This window comes from Globicephala melas, chromosome 3 (assembly GCF_963455315.2).
Source record: "Globicephala melas chromosome 3, mGloMel1.2, whole genome shotgun sequence".
Lineage (NCBI taxonomy): Eukaryota > Metazoa > Chordata > Mammalia > Artiodactyla > Delphinidae > Globicephala > Globicephala melas.
The window spans coordinates 104,492,135-104,509,271 of record NC_083316.1 but is presented as its reverse complement, the minus strand read 5'-3'; the positions used below and the strand labels follow the sequence as shown (position 1 = coordinate 104,509,271).

At 46.5% G+C, this 17,137-nt stretch overlaps 1 protein-coding gene across 1 annotated transcript in view; it reads left to right on the top strand.

The window, feature by feature from the left end:
* MARCHF3 (membrane associated ring-CH-type finger 3) overlaps window positions 1-17,137 on the top strand; it is a 148,219-nt gene that overhangs the window by 103,678 nt on the left and 27,404 nt on the right. The window contains exons 2-3 of the mRNA XM_030869754.2: window positions 7,027-7,270; window positions 10,131-10,335. Coding sequence (XP_030725614.1) covers window positions 7,083-7,270; window positions 10,131-10,335 — 393 coding nt within the window. The 5' untranslated portion in view covers window positions 7,027-7,082. The remainder of the gene's footprint in view (window positions 1-7,026; window positions 7,271-10,130; window positions 10,336-17,137) is intronic.

The window sequence follows — 17,137 nt, the reverse complement described above, 5'->3', positions numbered from 1 at the left end:
TCTGATGTGCCCTGATTGTTCCCGAGCCCCTGGAACTCAACCAGGCAGCTCATGGCTCTCCTAGCTCAGCAGGGCTCCTTGTGCAGGACCAGTTGTTATTTACAAGTGTGATTCAGCTGTCGCTGTGCCTCTGAACACACAGGGTCGTTGTAGGATTTTAATTGCCATTTTCCTCTATATAATTAAAATGAAGTGAAAAAAATGGGATAGCCTCCAAAATCTGAATTAATTTCGTGAGTACTTCTTGAGGGGAAAAAATATGTATAAATATGATAATCGTTACTTGCTTTGCCTTCAGCAGAACTAGAGGATTTTACCTGGCTGAAAAAAATATATAGTCATTTTAAATGGAAGAAAAATTAGCCTGATACTCCTTGTGGCTGAGAATCAGAATTAATAACGTGGATGGGAAATGATAAATAACTCTGGATATCAATTTCAAAAAGAACATTGGGAACAAGCTGTAACTCTCTCTGGATCCAACTTGCCTTATGCTGGTCTGGGTTTTTTTCTTTCCATGGTTCATCGTTGGTGTTTACCCGTTTCTCAATAAAATGCCATAACCCCCAAATCAAAAATTCCTTCATGCTCGGAAACAGGCATTTCACCTGCTTGCTCTGCTCTGTAAGCGTGACAATGAGCACGTAGCAGGGAAGAATGAAACGACAAAAAGAGAAGTCGTTTTTTTGTTTGTTTGTTTTTTTAATTCACTGGGCTCCCAGTGTTTCACTCTGCAGGCTCATCAAGCACCTGATGGACATGTTTATAAAGACTTGGATGGTCACTTTATTTGGAATGACAAACTCTCTGCTCTACATAATGAGGTCAGTGAAGCATCCAGAAAAGAAATGTATAATTTGGTAGCTTGGGTCTGTAGGCACAGCCCTGCTGCGGCTATTTAAGTTTAATGAAGCAGCTATTTTGCCGCTAACACACTCTTAGTGAATAGCCTCCTTGGTGCGTTTTTGAAAACTTAAGTGTTGCTGGTAATCATGTCCCAGCAATCTCCTTGGAGAGCCTTTGTGCCATGTTCTCAGAAGAAATATGCTGCTTTTACATGTTAATGGTTTTGAAATTAGTCATGTGCTCCATTTCCATTGGAAAGGAAGGTCAGTGTGTGATTTCTTGCCTGCCTTCATTTTTTCTGAACATTCAGGATACTCTTAAGTCAGTCCATCAGCCATGCAGTGCACTGTCTGTTTATAACATGCCTGAAAAGCCAGGGAAATGTTCTATCAAAGAGCGATCCTATTCTCAGAGACTGTTCTTAGAATTCAAAGTCTAAAAATCCAACTCAGAGGGGAAAGTTCCTGGACAGGCCATTATTGCTATTTTTTCCCCTTTCAATCACTGACCGACTTGTATCATCCATTCCTTGGCCTCATTAGAGGAGGCCTTGCTCCCTGAGTATGCAGCTCCTCGAAGGAGACTAAAAGACATTTTTGAGATCCTTTTTGAGGCAGATTTGCTCATGTAAAACTAAGGTCAGTTTTCTGAATCCTGGAACAGCATTAATGATGCACAGCTCTGTGGGAGCAGAAAGCCGTCTAGCCATTCCATAGTTCTGCACTCTCATTCCCTCAAATGTAGGGCATTGGGTGGTATCCCCCAAACTGGCAAGGGCATGATTGCTAGGGGGAAGGTGCCATGTCCTCATGGCTCTGCAGCCCTGGAGAGGGTCTGGGGAACACTCCACACTGTTTGGTGGAAATGTAAAGCAGGACTTGAAATGGTTAGACCCTGCACCACCAGAAACTTCCTAGGAATACCTAGTAAGTTCTCAAAAAATGCTTGTTTGAATGGATAAAATAATGAAGGAATCCTTTGATTTGCTTTGTTGGCCAACTCTGGCTTTGGAGGTCATACAGGGCCCTTCCGGGACATACTGAGCACCTGAGGAGCCTACCTTTTAAAACCTCTGGAATTAGCATTAGGGTTGAATTTGGAGGTCCAGTCTGGCTCTAGACTGCCCCGCGGAGCTTGGGCCTGCTCAGACCACTGCCCATGCAGCCCACACGACCAGATTAGCACCAGGGTGCACACACCGTTATGCTCTTGTTTTCACCTTTAAATCCTGTGGGTAATTTTTATACCCAAATAGAGTTGCCAACGCACCAGGTACCTCCCCAAAATAGCCTTCTTATCCTACATCTGAGAGATTAAAGTTGACTTGCACTGAAAATGCAGTTCTGATAGAAGCAGGCTTAAAAAGGCAGCTGGGTGTGGCTTGTGTGTTCTTTTCCAGTGTATTTAGATTAGCTAAGATAATGGTAGCTGCTGGAAAAAATAGACACGAATACCAAACATAATAGCAGTTTTTCATCGGGTATCTGTACTAAACATTTTCATGGAAAAGGGCAACCTGTGTTGGGGGGTGTGAAGGTGACAGGTCTTGGGAGGGTGAGGAGACACAGGCTGCAAGCAAGACTCCCTTTGTGCTCCCCGCGGGGAGGGATGGAGTGGCACAATGTCAGGGCTCAAGTGTGACCCAGAGGGAGCAGTGGGTACAAACTGACCAGCCACGGAGGAAAGCAGTTATACAAGACGGAAGAGATGCAACCCAGGCCAGGAAAAGAGCAGGAAAGGTTAATATAGTAATAAAATGCGCATGTGCATGACTCCCTGTGCACGGCTCATTCCAGCTGCCAGAGCACGTTCACGTGTCTCATCTTATTTGAGGCCTCACAAACAACCAGATGAGCTGGCTCAGGAAGTATCAATACCCTAATTTCAAATGCAAGTAATCTCAGCAAAGTCGGAGAGACTGAATGGTTTACGCTGGCGTGTGGTGAGCCAGGGTGCGAGCTTGGGTGTCCTGCCTCTGAGAACAGAGCCTTGCCCATAACTCTGTGGTCCTTATGGAGGTTCGGGGGCTGAGGCAAGAGGGCTGCACAGGTGAGCGGGGCTCTCTTCCCTGCCCTTCCCCCTCGTCCTCTGGACGCATCCTCTTGATGCCAGCCATGTTCCCATGGAAATCACTTACTGACAGCAGAAACGCAGCCACAGTTAGGTGCAGCCTGGTTGGGTCCTTGCTTTTATGAAACTTTACTCTGTCCTTTAAAGGGGTCACAGTTTCACAGACAGGCCTTTTTATCTTTACCATTGTCTAATCAGGCTTTCACTTCTGTAGCCACTCCTTCCTTTTCTATTTGTCTCCCTCTCATCCACCTAGTCCCAGCCCTCCCACTGAGTGCAGCTGAATTTGGCCAATGCCAAATCATGCTTTATTCTCAGCCTGAGGAATTACATAAGGTGTGAAGCCTGGCCAACAAAGAACTCCTCCCGTCAGTGTAATTTGAGGTTTCAGGTGTCTATGGACACCACTCCCTCCCAGCATCATGTTTTTTGTCCTGAGAAATCCCAGAGAGCAGCGCTCTTGGGTGGACTTCCTAGGGGCGGTATTGATAAGAAAGCTGTCAAATGGCACTTGAAATTTTGCGGAAAGATCAGTGGAAGACCAGTGCTAGGCTACAAACCCACAGCTCAGCTCTTTCTAGCATCCACGGCAGCAGCCTGCTGTTTTCCCAGGTGGCGCTGAAAGAGACAGGGAAATGCAGTGGGCCATTTGTCACTGCCTGAGGTGCAACACATGCATGCCAATTGGTGCCCGCAGCCTGCAAGGCCCACTCCTGCCCCACACCTTGATCTCAGCCCCTGGGCTTCTTTTTTTTTTTTTTTTTTTTTTCCCCAGTCGCACCACACAGCCTGTGGGGATCTTAGTTCCCTGACCAGGGATCGAACCTGTGACCCCTGCATTGGAAGCACGGAGTCTTAACCAACTGGATCACCAGGGAAGTCCCCCTGGGCTTCTTCTTCTTTTTTTTTTTTTATGGTACGCAGGCCTGTCACTGTTGTGGCCTCTCCTATTGCGGAGCACAGGATCTGGACGCGCAGGCTCAGCGGCCATGGCTCACGGGCCCAGCCGCTCTGCGGCATGTGGGATCTTCCCGGACCGGGGCACGAACCCGTGTCCCCTGCATCGGCAGGCGGACTCTCAACCACTGTGCCACCAGGGAAGCCCGCCCTGGGCTTCTTTTGACTGAGGTTGGGGAGGTGTGCTTCCTTCTCTCCTCCTCCACCTGATTTGATTCCCTCTCTGGGGCTGAAACCAACTCAGTGCTTCCCACCAGGATCGAGGTGCCCATCCTCTGTGTAGTCCCTCCCACCCCACTTTCAATTCAAGACATGGTCTTCGAGGAGTGTGCGGACTCACCCTGGCGTGCAGGACTTAGTATCTCAGGGTTATTCTGGTGTGTGCTGGTCAGTGGAGGTGCTGGCGTGTTCTTCAGTGAGTGCTGGACTCGAGTATCATTTCAATCCTAAGTTGGGTTCAGGGTTCTGCAGAGATGGCACGAGGGAAAGAGCCAGGGCTTGCTTGCAGAAGAAGGCAAGGTTGAGGAGCCTTTTATTTCTTTATGCCCAACTCAGTGCCTGGCACTCTCTGTGAATGGAATAAACTGATCAGATGGTGGGTAATATCCCTTTCACCTTTGAGAAGACAAGTGAAATGAAGAATATCAACCAGAAGTGAAACTACAGTTTTAAGGAAACTCTACTTCCAGAACTGTTTTAAGGGCATTTTATTGCAGATTTAGGTCAGACATTTAGAACAACTTCCTTTGGTGAGGACTTAATCCAGTCTAGTTATAAGTGAATGAACTTGGGAACCTTGTGTGTCTGAGTGGCATTCCCCTCACTAAGGGCGGCCTCACCGTTGACCAGCCTGGCCTCCTTTTCTCACTCTGCATCCCTTCTCTGCCTCCTTCCAGCTCCGTGGAGTGGAAGGAGGGAATGCTTGGCCCTCTGAGCTGGAGTTAATGCAAAACCCGAAAATAGACTCTCAGACTGCACCCAGACATAATGATTCCGTGAGGCAAGAAGGTCACTGTGTCTGCTTTTCCTGCCAACACACCCCTGGCTCTTAATCTGTGGCTGCCTTGTGAAGCAAGAGAGCTGTGCCAGGAAGTTACACTTTGTGACTGTGAGGCATTATGAGAATTTAAAATCATGTCAATGGGGATTTATAAGGGCAGGCCAGGGGACAGGGGTTAGACACAGATTTCGAAGCCGACCTTTGAACATCCTTTTTGTTCTGTGGCCCCAGCTACAAATCAACTCCACCCTGCCAACCCTGCCAAAAATTAAAAAGTTTACTGTGGTTATTCAAGTGGTGGGGTTTTGAGTGATTTTTATTTTCTTTGTGCTGTTCTATACTTTCTGTAACGTATATTCTTGTTTTTGCAATGTGGAAAAAAAAAAAAGCAACAAATCCTATTTAACGAGGAAAAGTATACTAGCTAATCATCTCATTGTGTTTCTTGAATGCTTGGTACCTGGGGGTTGAGAAGCCCACCGGAGTCGTGACAGTGACATGGAAGGGGCAGCCCTGCCTCTGCCCCACATCAGGCCTAAGACCAGGGCTGGTGTCCACAGCCCTCGCCCCATTGCCAGGTTCCAAAGGGCTCCTGGAAGAGGCCAGACCGCAGACCCTGAGAGGACCAGAGGCAGCCTAGGAGAACAGGAAAGGGAGCCAGCCAGACACCTCGGCAGGAAGGAGGGGATTCCGTTCCCATCCAATGGTCAGGCCTGTGGGATATGTGCTTGTCAGCAGGGACAGTGTCAGCTCAAGTTCATCTGGAAACACTGCGTTCTCCTCCTGAGAACGTCCAGTTGCTGCACATTGTTCTGGAAGTTGGGCAGATCCTATTTTCCAAACCTGTAAGAGTCGAGTAAAATGTAACAAATATCTGGGAGAAAATAACCCTTTGAGGAATTCCAAACATGCTCTTAGGGTTGGGAAGCAAATTTATTTAGACTTGGGGCCTTGACCACCCAGACTGGTTATTGATGGGAACTCAGTCTATCCATCAAGCCTGCCACTGTCCACTGAGTCCAGGCTGTCCCAGGCTCAGGAGCTCGAGGTGAGCAGACTGGGCAGAGATGGTTCGTACGGACCATGAAACGGTGTCCTCTCACCTTTAGACATAAAGAATTCCTCCTGCAAGTTTCTCTTAAGTCCTCTATTTCTTACACATCACGTGCAGCTCTATTATTGGATGCAGCGGGGTTCCTTACTCCACTGGATCTGAAGGCTTTGAACTTGAGGTCAAGTTCAAGCCCACAGCACACAGATTGGGAACAGAATTTCTTGCACTCTGTGTGGTAGACTATGTGTCAGCGAGGTAAGGCCCTTATTAAGAATGGATTATTCTTCATAGGTGGCAGAGATCTCATTCATCAGTTTCTTGCATTTGCCTGTGTGTTCCCCTATGATAAGGCAAGTGTCCCTGGATTTTAAGTGGTACACAAAAACCCAAAAATTTAGTACTAATGTATTTATTGTAATGTCCTTTACAAATATGTATAACAAGCTCATCAAACTTATCATTTCATGAATAACTTTAAGACAAGGCTAAAATAGGTTAACTTTTTAAAGGAAAGTAATTTTCAAGACACATTGAGCAGATACTTGTGTTATGGAACACAGATATGGGAAAAGTCAGAAAGGTGGTGCATTTTTTTTTTTTTTTTTAATTTTGGCTGCACCGGGTCTTACTTGCAGCATGTGGGATCTAGTTCCCCGACCAGGTATCAAAAACCCAGGCCCTCTGCGTTGGAAGCGTGGAGTCTTAACCGCTGGACCACCAGGGAAATCCCCCCAAGCGGTTTTAATAATGGTTCTAGTAACTTTGAGAGAGTGTTAACGAAGACTTACTGCTTCTCTGGCCCAGAGTGCGAGAAGTGCTTATCTTCGCTTCAGATCTGGCTGCAGGGTCATCTTGCCCTCCCCTCTCTGATCCTCGATGTTTACGGACGCTGACATGCTCGGTGTCCTGTTCATAACCACGTCCACTGTTTCTTGTGGGCTGAGTGTGCGCATGCGTTTTAAATGGTAGCAAGATAATGTACGGCGTCTAGGCCACCCCTGTTATTTCTATTAAATAATGACATGATGATGGTGGCCTGTAATTGTCCATTTTCTATTAACCACCCTGACCAAGTAAACTGTTTTCTGATCTCTCTTAGATGGAAATCCTGTATGAATGTGGAAGCCATTAGCAGAGTAATTGCTGTCCGTTACCATGACAACCAGCCGCTGCAGTCACCTGCCCGAAGTGCTGCCAGACTGCACCAGTTCAGCTGCACCCGTGGTGAAGACCGTGGAGGACTGTGGCAGCCTAGTGAATGGGCAGCCTCAGTATGTCATGCAAGTTTCAGCCAAGGACGGGCAGCTGCTTTCAACAGTAGTGCGGACCCTTGCCACCCAGAGGTAGTATACCACAGTTAAAATCAATTCGGAGGGCTGTCAGATGGGAAATGCTACAGGGAATGTAATTAGTGCTCAGGTCTTTGTGTCAGGTGAGAGGAGGTACTGGGAGGGGAAAAAAAAAAAAACTACACATGTTCTGTCATGGCCGTTTCTATAGCAATGGGGCAAAAAGATGAAACTCACGTTGTGGACTTTTCCGCTTAAAGTCACACTTGCAGAGAGGCAGGCAGGGGAGGATCCCACAAGACACAGGGTTGCTTGCCTAACATTTGTTACGTTGACCTTACTACAGTAATTACATTTTCGTTGTCTCCAGGCGCTAACAAAGGTAGCCCTTTGTTATAATAGAATGAAGGAGGCACCTGGTTTCAGATGACTGAGCCAAAGTGATTGGATACGTGGGCAAAACTTTTGAAGTGACCTTCTGACGTGCACGCTGATCAGCATGCCGTGATGGGGGCTGTCCACAGCTACTTCCTGGGGGAGACTCCTCTGACACATCCCCACATGGGGGCCTCTTCTGCTGCTTCCTCCTTCGCTCTCCCTGTATCCCAGCCACGATCCTTCATACACACTCTGCCGCGTGAAGTATCATTGTCTCCCCCAAGTGATAGACCGGAGCCAGAATGAAGGCTCTGAGCAGCCCGGAGACGGCTTATCCAGGCCGGCACTTTGTCCCTGGAGGTCTCCTCTGGTGCTCTTGCTGCCCACTGGCAGGTTGAGAGCCACAGGCTGCCTGGCCACTAGGTACTCCTTGGCTTCTCCATTGGTTTCAGAATGGGTAAGTGGGATTGGGACTCACGACTGTAAAATACTGGACTTGCCCATTGGTTTCAGTGCTGACACTTCCGGCCCTGAAACTTTGGGTCAGTCACTCAGACCTCGACTGCTGACCTTGGTCTGAGCAATTCAGCCAACCCCCCCGGTGCAGATACAGGCCCACCTACGTGCCCCTGCAGCAGGACTCCTAGTGACACCACAACATTCTCTGTTCCCCCCTCCTAGCCCCGGACGTGGTGGCCACCAGACATGGACTCACACACCGCCACGTGTTGTAAACATTATCCATGTGCCATCTACTTTCAATCCATGCGGCTATTGCAAAGGGAAGAAATAGGAAAAAAAAAGAAAAAGGTCAATATATATTTTTCCACCTCTGGGAAAACTTGTAACAATCGGTTAGGTAGAACTCAGTATACGATGAGGCAGTGAGCGTCATTGCTCTGCTGTGAACCGAGACGGACAGTTATCTGTCTGCATGTGCCCCCATCACCCTCGAGCCATCAATCACCTCATCTGATCAGGAAGAACAGTCTGCAGAGCTGAAACGACTGAGACCTGTGAGCCGATGTGCGTGTGTGTGTGTGTTCTACCACGTAGACACGTAAACCAGAGCTTTTACAGTTTTACACGCATTTGGTTCAGTGTGAATGACAGAGGCCAGTAATAATGAGAGAAAAAAGTCAACTCTTTAAACTTTCTTTTCCCACCCCTGGGCATGAGGGGGTCTTTTGGCAAGTGGGAAGGACATCCTTTCCTCTTTTAATCCCCTTTTAGCCTTCACTCATTCCCAGGATCATCCCCAGAAAGGCCTTTCCACAAAGATGGAGTCAAAGAGAAGGGTGGGCATAAGCCTGGAACACTGTCATCTCTGGGGGACAGGAAGAGGCGGGAGAGGGTGGGTAAAGAGTCTGGTCCTTGGGTTGGCGCATACAATGATGACATTTTAAAATCTAATACCCAATAAGGACCTCTAGCAATATAAGATGACATTAATCAGAGAGGGATAGTCCTCCAGTATCCATTGAGAAGTGAGGCCATCTTGGTTTGAGCCTTCCATTGGCCTCTGACTTATGTGATGAGGGCCATGTTTTTTGATTTTCCCCAACCTGAGTTTTTCTACAAGTGAAAACAGTTACCATTAACTAGGCACTTACCACATGCTGGTCCCTCTTCTAAGCTTGTAATCTGGACTATCTTTTCTCATCCTCACAGTCGCCATATGAGGAAGGCACCATGCTTTGTGCCCATTTTACAGATGAGGAAACTAAAGTCCAGAGAGATGCCATAACTCACCCAAAGTTAGCCAGCTCGTGAGCAGCAGAGCTGGGGTTCGAGCCCAGGCAGCTGTACTCCAGAGCCTGCCTCACAAACCACTACCCTGTGTGTCCTCACAGAATGTGCAGGGGTGGTGTTTCCAAGTTAAAGGCCAAGCTGTGGACTGAGGCCACAGGCCACAGCACGTACCATTCCTCACTTTCAGCTTACTGTCCTCAGCGTCCCAACGTGCATCCTAGGAAAGCTCCGAGGACCAAGCTGCCACAGCGTCATGCTCTGGCTCAGACTGCAGTTCTGTGTGGCAGCTTCAGGGCTGGCCGCCAGTCCGTTTCCCTCCTCTCACTCGCCTATCCCACTGAAAGGAAAGGAAAGGAAGCTCTGGGCATTCAAAAGTGTCCCAGCCTGGTTCAAAAGATGCAGCTTGTCTAGAAACTACAATTGGTGTCGTTTCAAAACAACTTCTTAATAGCTAGGGTTGATTTTTATTTTTTGATTGGTAGTTTGCCTGAACTACTTCGATGTCTAAGGTAAAATTAACACATTGATCCTTTTCACTCGCTTATGACCCTGGGCCCACCTGCTCTGGTATTGGTCACCCCCTATTTCTTTGTATTGACAGAAGTAGATGCCCAAGGACCCCAGCTCCCACTACCGAGTGCCAGTGTAGATCTCGGGTTGTAAACCAGGTGTCTGTTCTGAGCAGCTGCCTCGGGTGAGGGTCCGAAGGACACAGAGCCAGAGGACCACGGCATGGCGGTGGTTTCCAGCCCGTTACCAGCAGGTGCCCCTTCTTCTCTTGCAGCCCCTTCAATGACCGGCCGATGTGCAGGATCTGCCACGAGGGCAGCAGCCAAGAGGACTTGCTCTCTCCATGTGAATGTACAGGGACCCTGGGGACAATTCATCGAAGCTGCCTGGAGCACTGGCTGTCATCCTCAAACACCAGCTACTGTGAACTCTGCCACTTCAGGTTTGCAGTCGAGCGCAAACCCAGGCCGTTAGTGGAGGTCAGTAATTGGGGCACGTCTTGAAAACTTAACTCTAATGAGCAAATGATGTCTGCTTTTATGCCCAGATCACAAACCCTGTGCAGCTTCACTGAAGCACAGTAATAGCTCTGTGTGTGTGTGTGTGAGAGAGAGAGAGAGAGAGACAGACAGACAGACAGACAGACAGAGCCAGCACTAAGGAGCCAACAGTAGAAAGGTGACCTCCACAAGGTGGAGACAAGAGAGCGGGAGAAATCAGTGTGAGAAGGGACGTTTAGAGACTTGATCTCCATTTCCCATTCCTGTGACGTGGAGTAAACAGATCAAACACTGTTCTCTTTGCATACCATCTGCTCACCTTGAAGCAACAGATAAATGGGCATTTGGGTTGCCTAGTCTGAGAAATCTTTGTGAAAAAAAAAATAGCGGCATTGTATAATGCATATAGACCTAGACTGCTGGGTTTGAATAGTTCTATGACCTTAGGTAAGTGACTTCAGCTATTGGAATTACTATGAGGGTTAAATGAGTTAATATTTATTATACACTTATAATACCAGATACATATTCAAGTGTTTGAATAAGAAAAGTCTCAGTCTCTCCTAGGAAATTACATGCAAGCTTTTTTCAGCTAATAACCTGAATCTCTTTTCTTAAAGAGATTCTTAGGATTGGAATCTCTTTTCTTAAAAGTGATGCTGTCAACTCAGCCATTAAAATGTCAGGACATTCCTTTTCCTATTTTAGGGGCCATATGATGCTTCTTTAGACCCAGGGTCTGGTCTTGTATTAACTGGGAGAATTGGAAAAAATTATTAGATTATTTTTGCCTTCTCTCCTACCCCCAACTTCTAGTCAATCAAAACTTGGATATCGGCAACAAGAAATATTCTAATACATTATGAAGCATAACTAGTTGAAAGGGACCAACACATTGTGCCTATAATCCAGTCAGGCTGATAACCTCCTCCTTATTTCAGCAGCTGACCCAGTGGAACTTTGACATTAAACTAGAGCTAGAAATCAAGAAGCCCTTCTTGGAGGCTATTTAAAATGGTGTATTAGTGCCCTGGCACTAAGACTCTATAGGGAGCTCTGCTTAAACATTCTTTTGGTTTTGACCTTGAAAATTTAATCAGGACCTGTAACTGGGGCCTGTTTTAACTATGACTTGCTTGCCAAATGGCACAAAATTTATTTGACTTGCCCCAATAAACCCTATGCTTCTCTTTAAGATTCTGGATCAAGTGACCTCTTAATTTAGGCATCTTGCTCCTTGACATCCACTTCCAGAAATTCGTTTTTGTAGAGTGCTCTGAGGCATTTGGCCCAATGCCGCATTCATTGGGATTTGCATTTCAGAACTTCTCTGCAGAGGGGGAAATATAATTAAATAATAAACAAAGGAGGTGCAGACTTCCAAGCCCAGTGGCAAACGTCAAAAAGAAGCCTATTTCTCCTTTCCAGAAACTTTTTGGAACCTTCCCAAGTTGATATTGCAGCTTCGTCCAGGGAAGCTGACTTCCCAAAGTAAGGAAACCCTGCTTTGAATGGGCTGCATCCAGTGGTCTTTTTTTTACCGGTCTATCCCCAGTAAAGAAGACTTTTGCTTGGTAAAAACCCCAGTGTGTGTATGCATAATACAATAGATAACAAAGGAGGGGGTGTATGTGCTTGCGTGTCAGATAACACACATGTGTGAACCTTTTCAGTCTCAGAGAGGGACACGTACCCCAACACAGAGGTTTCTTCAGAGCTGCTGATGTCAGGCTATAGACAGACTCCAGCATCTTAGGCAACTGTCATTAAACAAGGAAACGAGGCAAATGACCTTGAGAATGTGTGAGGTGCTCTGCAAGATTTAGGGCCTCGCCTACAAAAACTTCACCCAAACGGTCACTGGTGGTGAAATTTTCATTGCACCAATGGAATGTGACATTTTTCAGAGTTAATGATGATTGAACAAGTTGAAAGTGAAAGGCAGACCTTCTCAAGCCGGGGAGGCTGGCCATTTGATCATCCCATGGCGAAATGAACTTGCTGTTTGACCACAAGCAATAAAAAGAAGTTGTCTTTGGTTTCTCAGCTGGAGGACAAATGAGAACCAGGTGCAGGCAGATTTTTAAACAAATGACATTACTAATTGACTTTTATCCTCTTACCAAAGGGCGGGTTTATTCACAGTGAGCATTGCTTCCCAATATGTTTACCTCTAGATGAACACGAATCTTTTTAGTAAATCAGCAAAGCCTGCCTATTTGGGTTAAGCATTAGGAGTATTGTTACTTTATTTCTCATTTTCACTCTTTTAATTGCTTTCATCATTACTTTATTTACCAGTTGGATCTGCCTTCTCATTAAAGCAAGAAAATTCCATAACATTTCATTTCAAAATCAATGGGATAATAACAACTCCATTGCTAGAGGAAGTGGTTGAAAAAGTCATTTATAAATTTCATTTGTCAGTATCCAAACATTACATCAGTCGGAATTGTTGTAACACCTCAGACTCCCATTCTTTAGTAAACTCTCAGTCCTCCATTCACCGTAAGCCTTCGTCTTCCTCAGTATTCCTGTTGGGAAGACACTTCCCCTTCCATCTTTTCCTACACTCTCTGCAGCCAGCAGTTGGATGTTCTTTTTTAACATATCAGGAACCCAGAGCCATCTTCTACACAGGCTGCTACATAAAGTCTTTCCTCCCTTTTCCTGCAAAAGGGTGAGTTTCTACTCAAAATGGCCAAATCAATAGGCTGGTTACTATTAGCATCTCCAAATAGGGCATCACCTCTCCACTTACCACTGACCATCTGGGTGGTGGCTGTTTCTCTGAGCTGCAGTGTGGAGGGTGAGCTACAGGCTCTCTGTGATCTCTTTGGCCTCTATAAGGCTCAAATTCTTGGGCAAAAAAATACATTCTACACTTAAAGTAAGTACATTGTATGGTAAGTAAATTATACTTCAGTAAGTCGCTTGTGTATGTCTACTTACTTACCCACCTACATGGCGGAACTAAATCTGTTAGTCTTTTAAGTTCATTGCCAGTTTTATACCCTAAATATTTTCTTGGTGCTAAGTAAGCAAGTATAACAAGAGTTAGTTTCAACCCAAGAGAGCTGCACTGCGATCATCCGGTTTATTCAATTATGGATGAATTTCCTCCACTGTCCAGCTAAGGTAAATCTCCTAAGATCTGTGCCTACTTGGGCAAAGCTTGAAAGGAAAGCATTCGAACCGTCCATAGCAAAAAGGAAGAGCAGATGTAACCCACATACATATCATAGCTACACAGCCAGCACTTCTCTCATGAAAGCTACATATTTTTTGTTGATGACGGAAAATGTACCCAGTGGCGATTTGTCAGATGAATTAGCTCCAAAATACTGACCTGGTATTGGCAGAAAATAGACATCCACTAACCATAAAAGGATTCACGGAATGACCAGCCTGGGTAGTTTTAGGGTCTCCTCCCTGCTCATTTTCAGTTTTCCTCATTTCTATCTGTAAGTTGAACTCTAATACCATTCTTTTATAAGGGTGAAATACAGCAAACCAATAAAAATATCACAGTTTGTTCCCAAAAATGTGCTCCTTGACTTCAGCCTGTTGCCATGATTGCATATCGGATTGAGCAGTTTGCCAAGGAAGCCCAGGTCACTATGTGCAAGTAGCGTGCTTGCAACATCAGCTTCTAGTGATGGGAATATCTGCCAGTGGGCTTTCCTAAGACGTGTATCAGTAACACCCACCCTTGCCCGGGAAACTCATGAAGTAATAGGTCAGCTCAACCATGTCGTGATTAAAGTGAAACAGCCAGGAAATGGTGGAAACCTGCAGGAAAGGCTTCCTAGGATCTGATCTTCCTCCAATCAGGGAGACATGGTGATGTTTCACAGAAGGAGTGATTAGGTTTCCATATTCCTATTTCCTTTACCCAACCCCAGCTGACTGATAAGAATTGTATGAACAATTTAAAAGCTGTTCCCTGTGAGTCAGAGGTTGAGCTAAATTGAAACAGACTGTTTTCACACATATCAGTTACTCAGAATAATAGGATATAAAGGGAGCTGAGGATTAAGGGTTTTTTTCAAACTTTTTATTTATAATTTTTTTTTAAGTCACTGGAGGAAAATGGTTTTAAAGTGTGCCCTGGATTCACTGTCATCTCCAGCTGTACAACAGGGAGCAGAGTTGAACTGCTGTGAAGAAATGCCTTTGTACCTTGGCCCTTCACTATTTAATAGATTTGAGACTTCACTGAAACCCTCCTACTGTGTTTCTATCAGACTTAGGTGAGGACGTTGCTCGCTTCGTTGTAGTGGGTTTGGTTTGGTTTTGATTTCCTTTTAATATTTATTTATTTTATTTTATTTTTGGCTGCGTCAGGTCTTAGTCGCGGCACGCGGGATCTTCATTGCGGCGTGTGGGATCTTTCCTTGAGGCACACGGGCTTCTCTCTAGTTGTAGCGCACGGTTTTCTCTCTAGTGTGACATGTGGGTTTTCTCTTTCCTTGTGGCGCACGGGCTCCAGAGCGCATGGGCTCTGTAGTTTGCAGCACTCAGGCTCTCTAGTTGAGGTGTGCGGGCTTAGTTGCCCCACGGCATGTGGGACCTTAGCTCCCCGACTAGGGATTGAACCCACGTCCCCTGCCTTGGAAGGCAGATTCTATACCACTGGACCACAAGGGAAGTCCCTGGTTTTGATTTTTAATGTATTATTGGAAGTAAAAACGTGAGCTTTGTGTTTCAGAGTATTCATTTTCATCAGCAAACCCTTGTAGCATTGGGATAATTAGGGAATGACACCAGAGGGGGTGTAAACTGATTGAGAAAACTTCCCAGGCATGAGGACCACCTACTTCCTCGAAGGAAGGCAGGCAAGCTCCCCCCTTCATTCCAACCTGCGAGCGAAGGGCAGGCCAGTGAGAAAGGTGGCTGGACCATAATCACAGCATGTGATAGGTAATCACGAAGCCTCTGTTCGTTGAATAAACGGATGAATGGAGAACCTTCCCTCCCCCAGTTGCAAATCCTGTATTGTACTTGGGGCCTGTGGTTGTAAATCAAAGAAAATGACCCTTTGCCCTTACAGTTCAGGACAGACACAGTTGGACAAGGGCTTATATGACACAAACTAGCACCACTGCTTTGAGCCACACAACAGATGTGATGATTCTCACAAATCCTGGCTCCTGTTCGGTCATCAGTCCTCCATGAGGTTTTCAAGAATGGCAGGTGGCAGGAGCCCTGTACCACTGGTAGCCAGTGGGGAGAAAACGTGTGCTTCCGGGCTGGGCAGGGAGACACTTGCCCGAGTCAGAGGAGGGTTTTGGGGGATGGGGAGGACCAGGCCGTTTGGAAAGATTCAGGCCCAGCTGGCGTTTGTCAAGCTTTTCTGAATCCAAACTCTGGGCAAGCAAAGGCTTCACCATAGTATTGGGGGGAAACGATCGTCTTACCCATTTGGTAGATGAAGACACAGGTTTCCGGTGGTTATGTGAGGTCAAGATCCCAGTGAGGAGGAAGGAAGGTCTCAGGAGCTGCACTCAGGCCTTGCTCTCTCTTCCTGTGTTCTGGAGGGACGAATGGAAGAGAAGCACCGCGGCAGCATTTGCGCAGTGGGATGGGGGAGGGATTTACCTGAACCCACCAGGAGTTCCCACTTCCCACCTTCCCGTGCACTGAGCACAGGTCCTCAGCTCTCCTGGGGCGGATCAGGCCCCTCCTCTATGGCTCCATCTCCCAGAGGCAGCACTTCCACCCGCTCCAGGCCAGGCTAAGGCCTCCCAAAGCAGAGTCAGGACTCGTAGCATGAAGGACAAAGGAAAGATAATGTACCAGAAAGGGGAGCGTGTGGGGGGACTTTGTGTCTGTTTTCCGGACAACACGGCAGAGACCCACTGAGTGACATCTGTGCCGGTGACTTTTCCTAGCAGGGCTTAACATCCTGGCCGTGGCTACTGTTCTAGAACCGTGAGACAGCCAGCTGGCTGCCCACCACCTCAGTGAGAACCTGAACAAGTCATTTCTCCTCTTAATGCATCAGCTTCCTCACCAGTGAAACAGAGCAGAACTAGCCAACTGGCGACCTCATTCACGCACACAGGTGTGCTTTATTGAATTAACACTTTTTAGTGTGAATGCCTTCAGGTGAGACATGCATGCACTTTCCAGTTCCCCCAGGCCTTGCCTTTTGCTTACACCCACCCAGCCCTCTTCACCCTCTTGCATTACGTGCCCACTATTTACATTTGAGATTCCAGAATTGGGTGATGTCTTTCAAAGAGTTTAAAAGAGTTCGCTAATGCTATGTGACTTCTTTCTACCAACATCTTTCTTCCAGGGTAACACAGACTGAACTTAATGATCTCCCTTCTATTGTCTGCATATTATTAGTGGCTGGTTCAACATCACACAATAAATGAACCACTAAGAGACAGGGTGCTAGCACCAACAGTGGTGAGAAGTACGTTGCACCGCAGCATCCCTTAGTGTTGGCCAAGCACTTCCCTGACCTCTGATAAGGTTGCTGAGCAAGCCACCAGCCTCCCCATCCTTTGTCCAGCAGCTGAGATGACCTGCCTGATGACCGAAGTCCAGCGATGCTTGATCCTGCAGTTGTTCAGTCTTGGATTTTTCTCTTGGTTCTGGTGATTAATTTGGCAGTTGCTTCGTTACTTAAAGCTTAGTTACAAAGAAGCTGTTTTAAGGTACCTATTAAATTCGCAGCTTGCTTCATTAAAAATCACTTCATTAAAAAAGTAAGCCAACTGAAGTGTTCACACGGCCATGCCAGATGAAAGGGAGCTAACTGACTGGT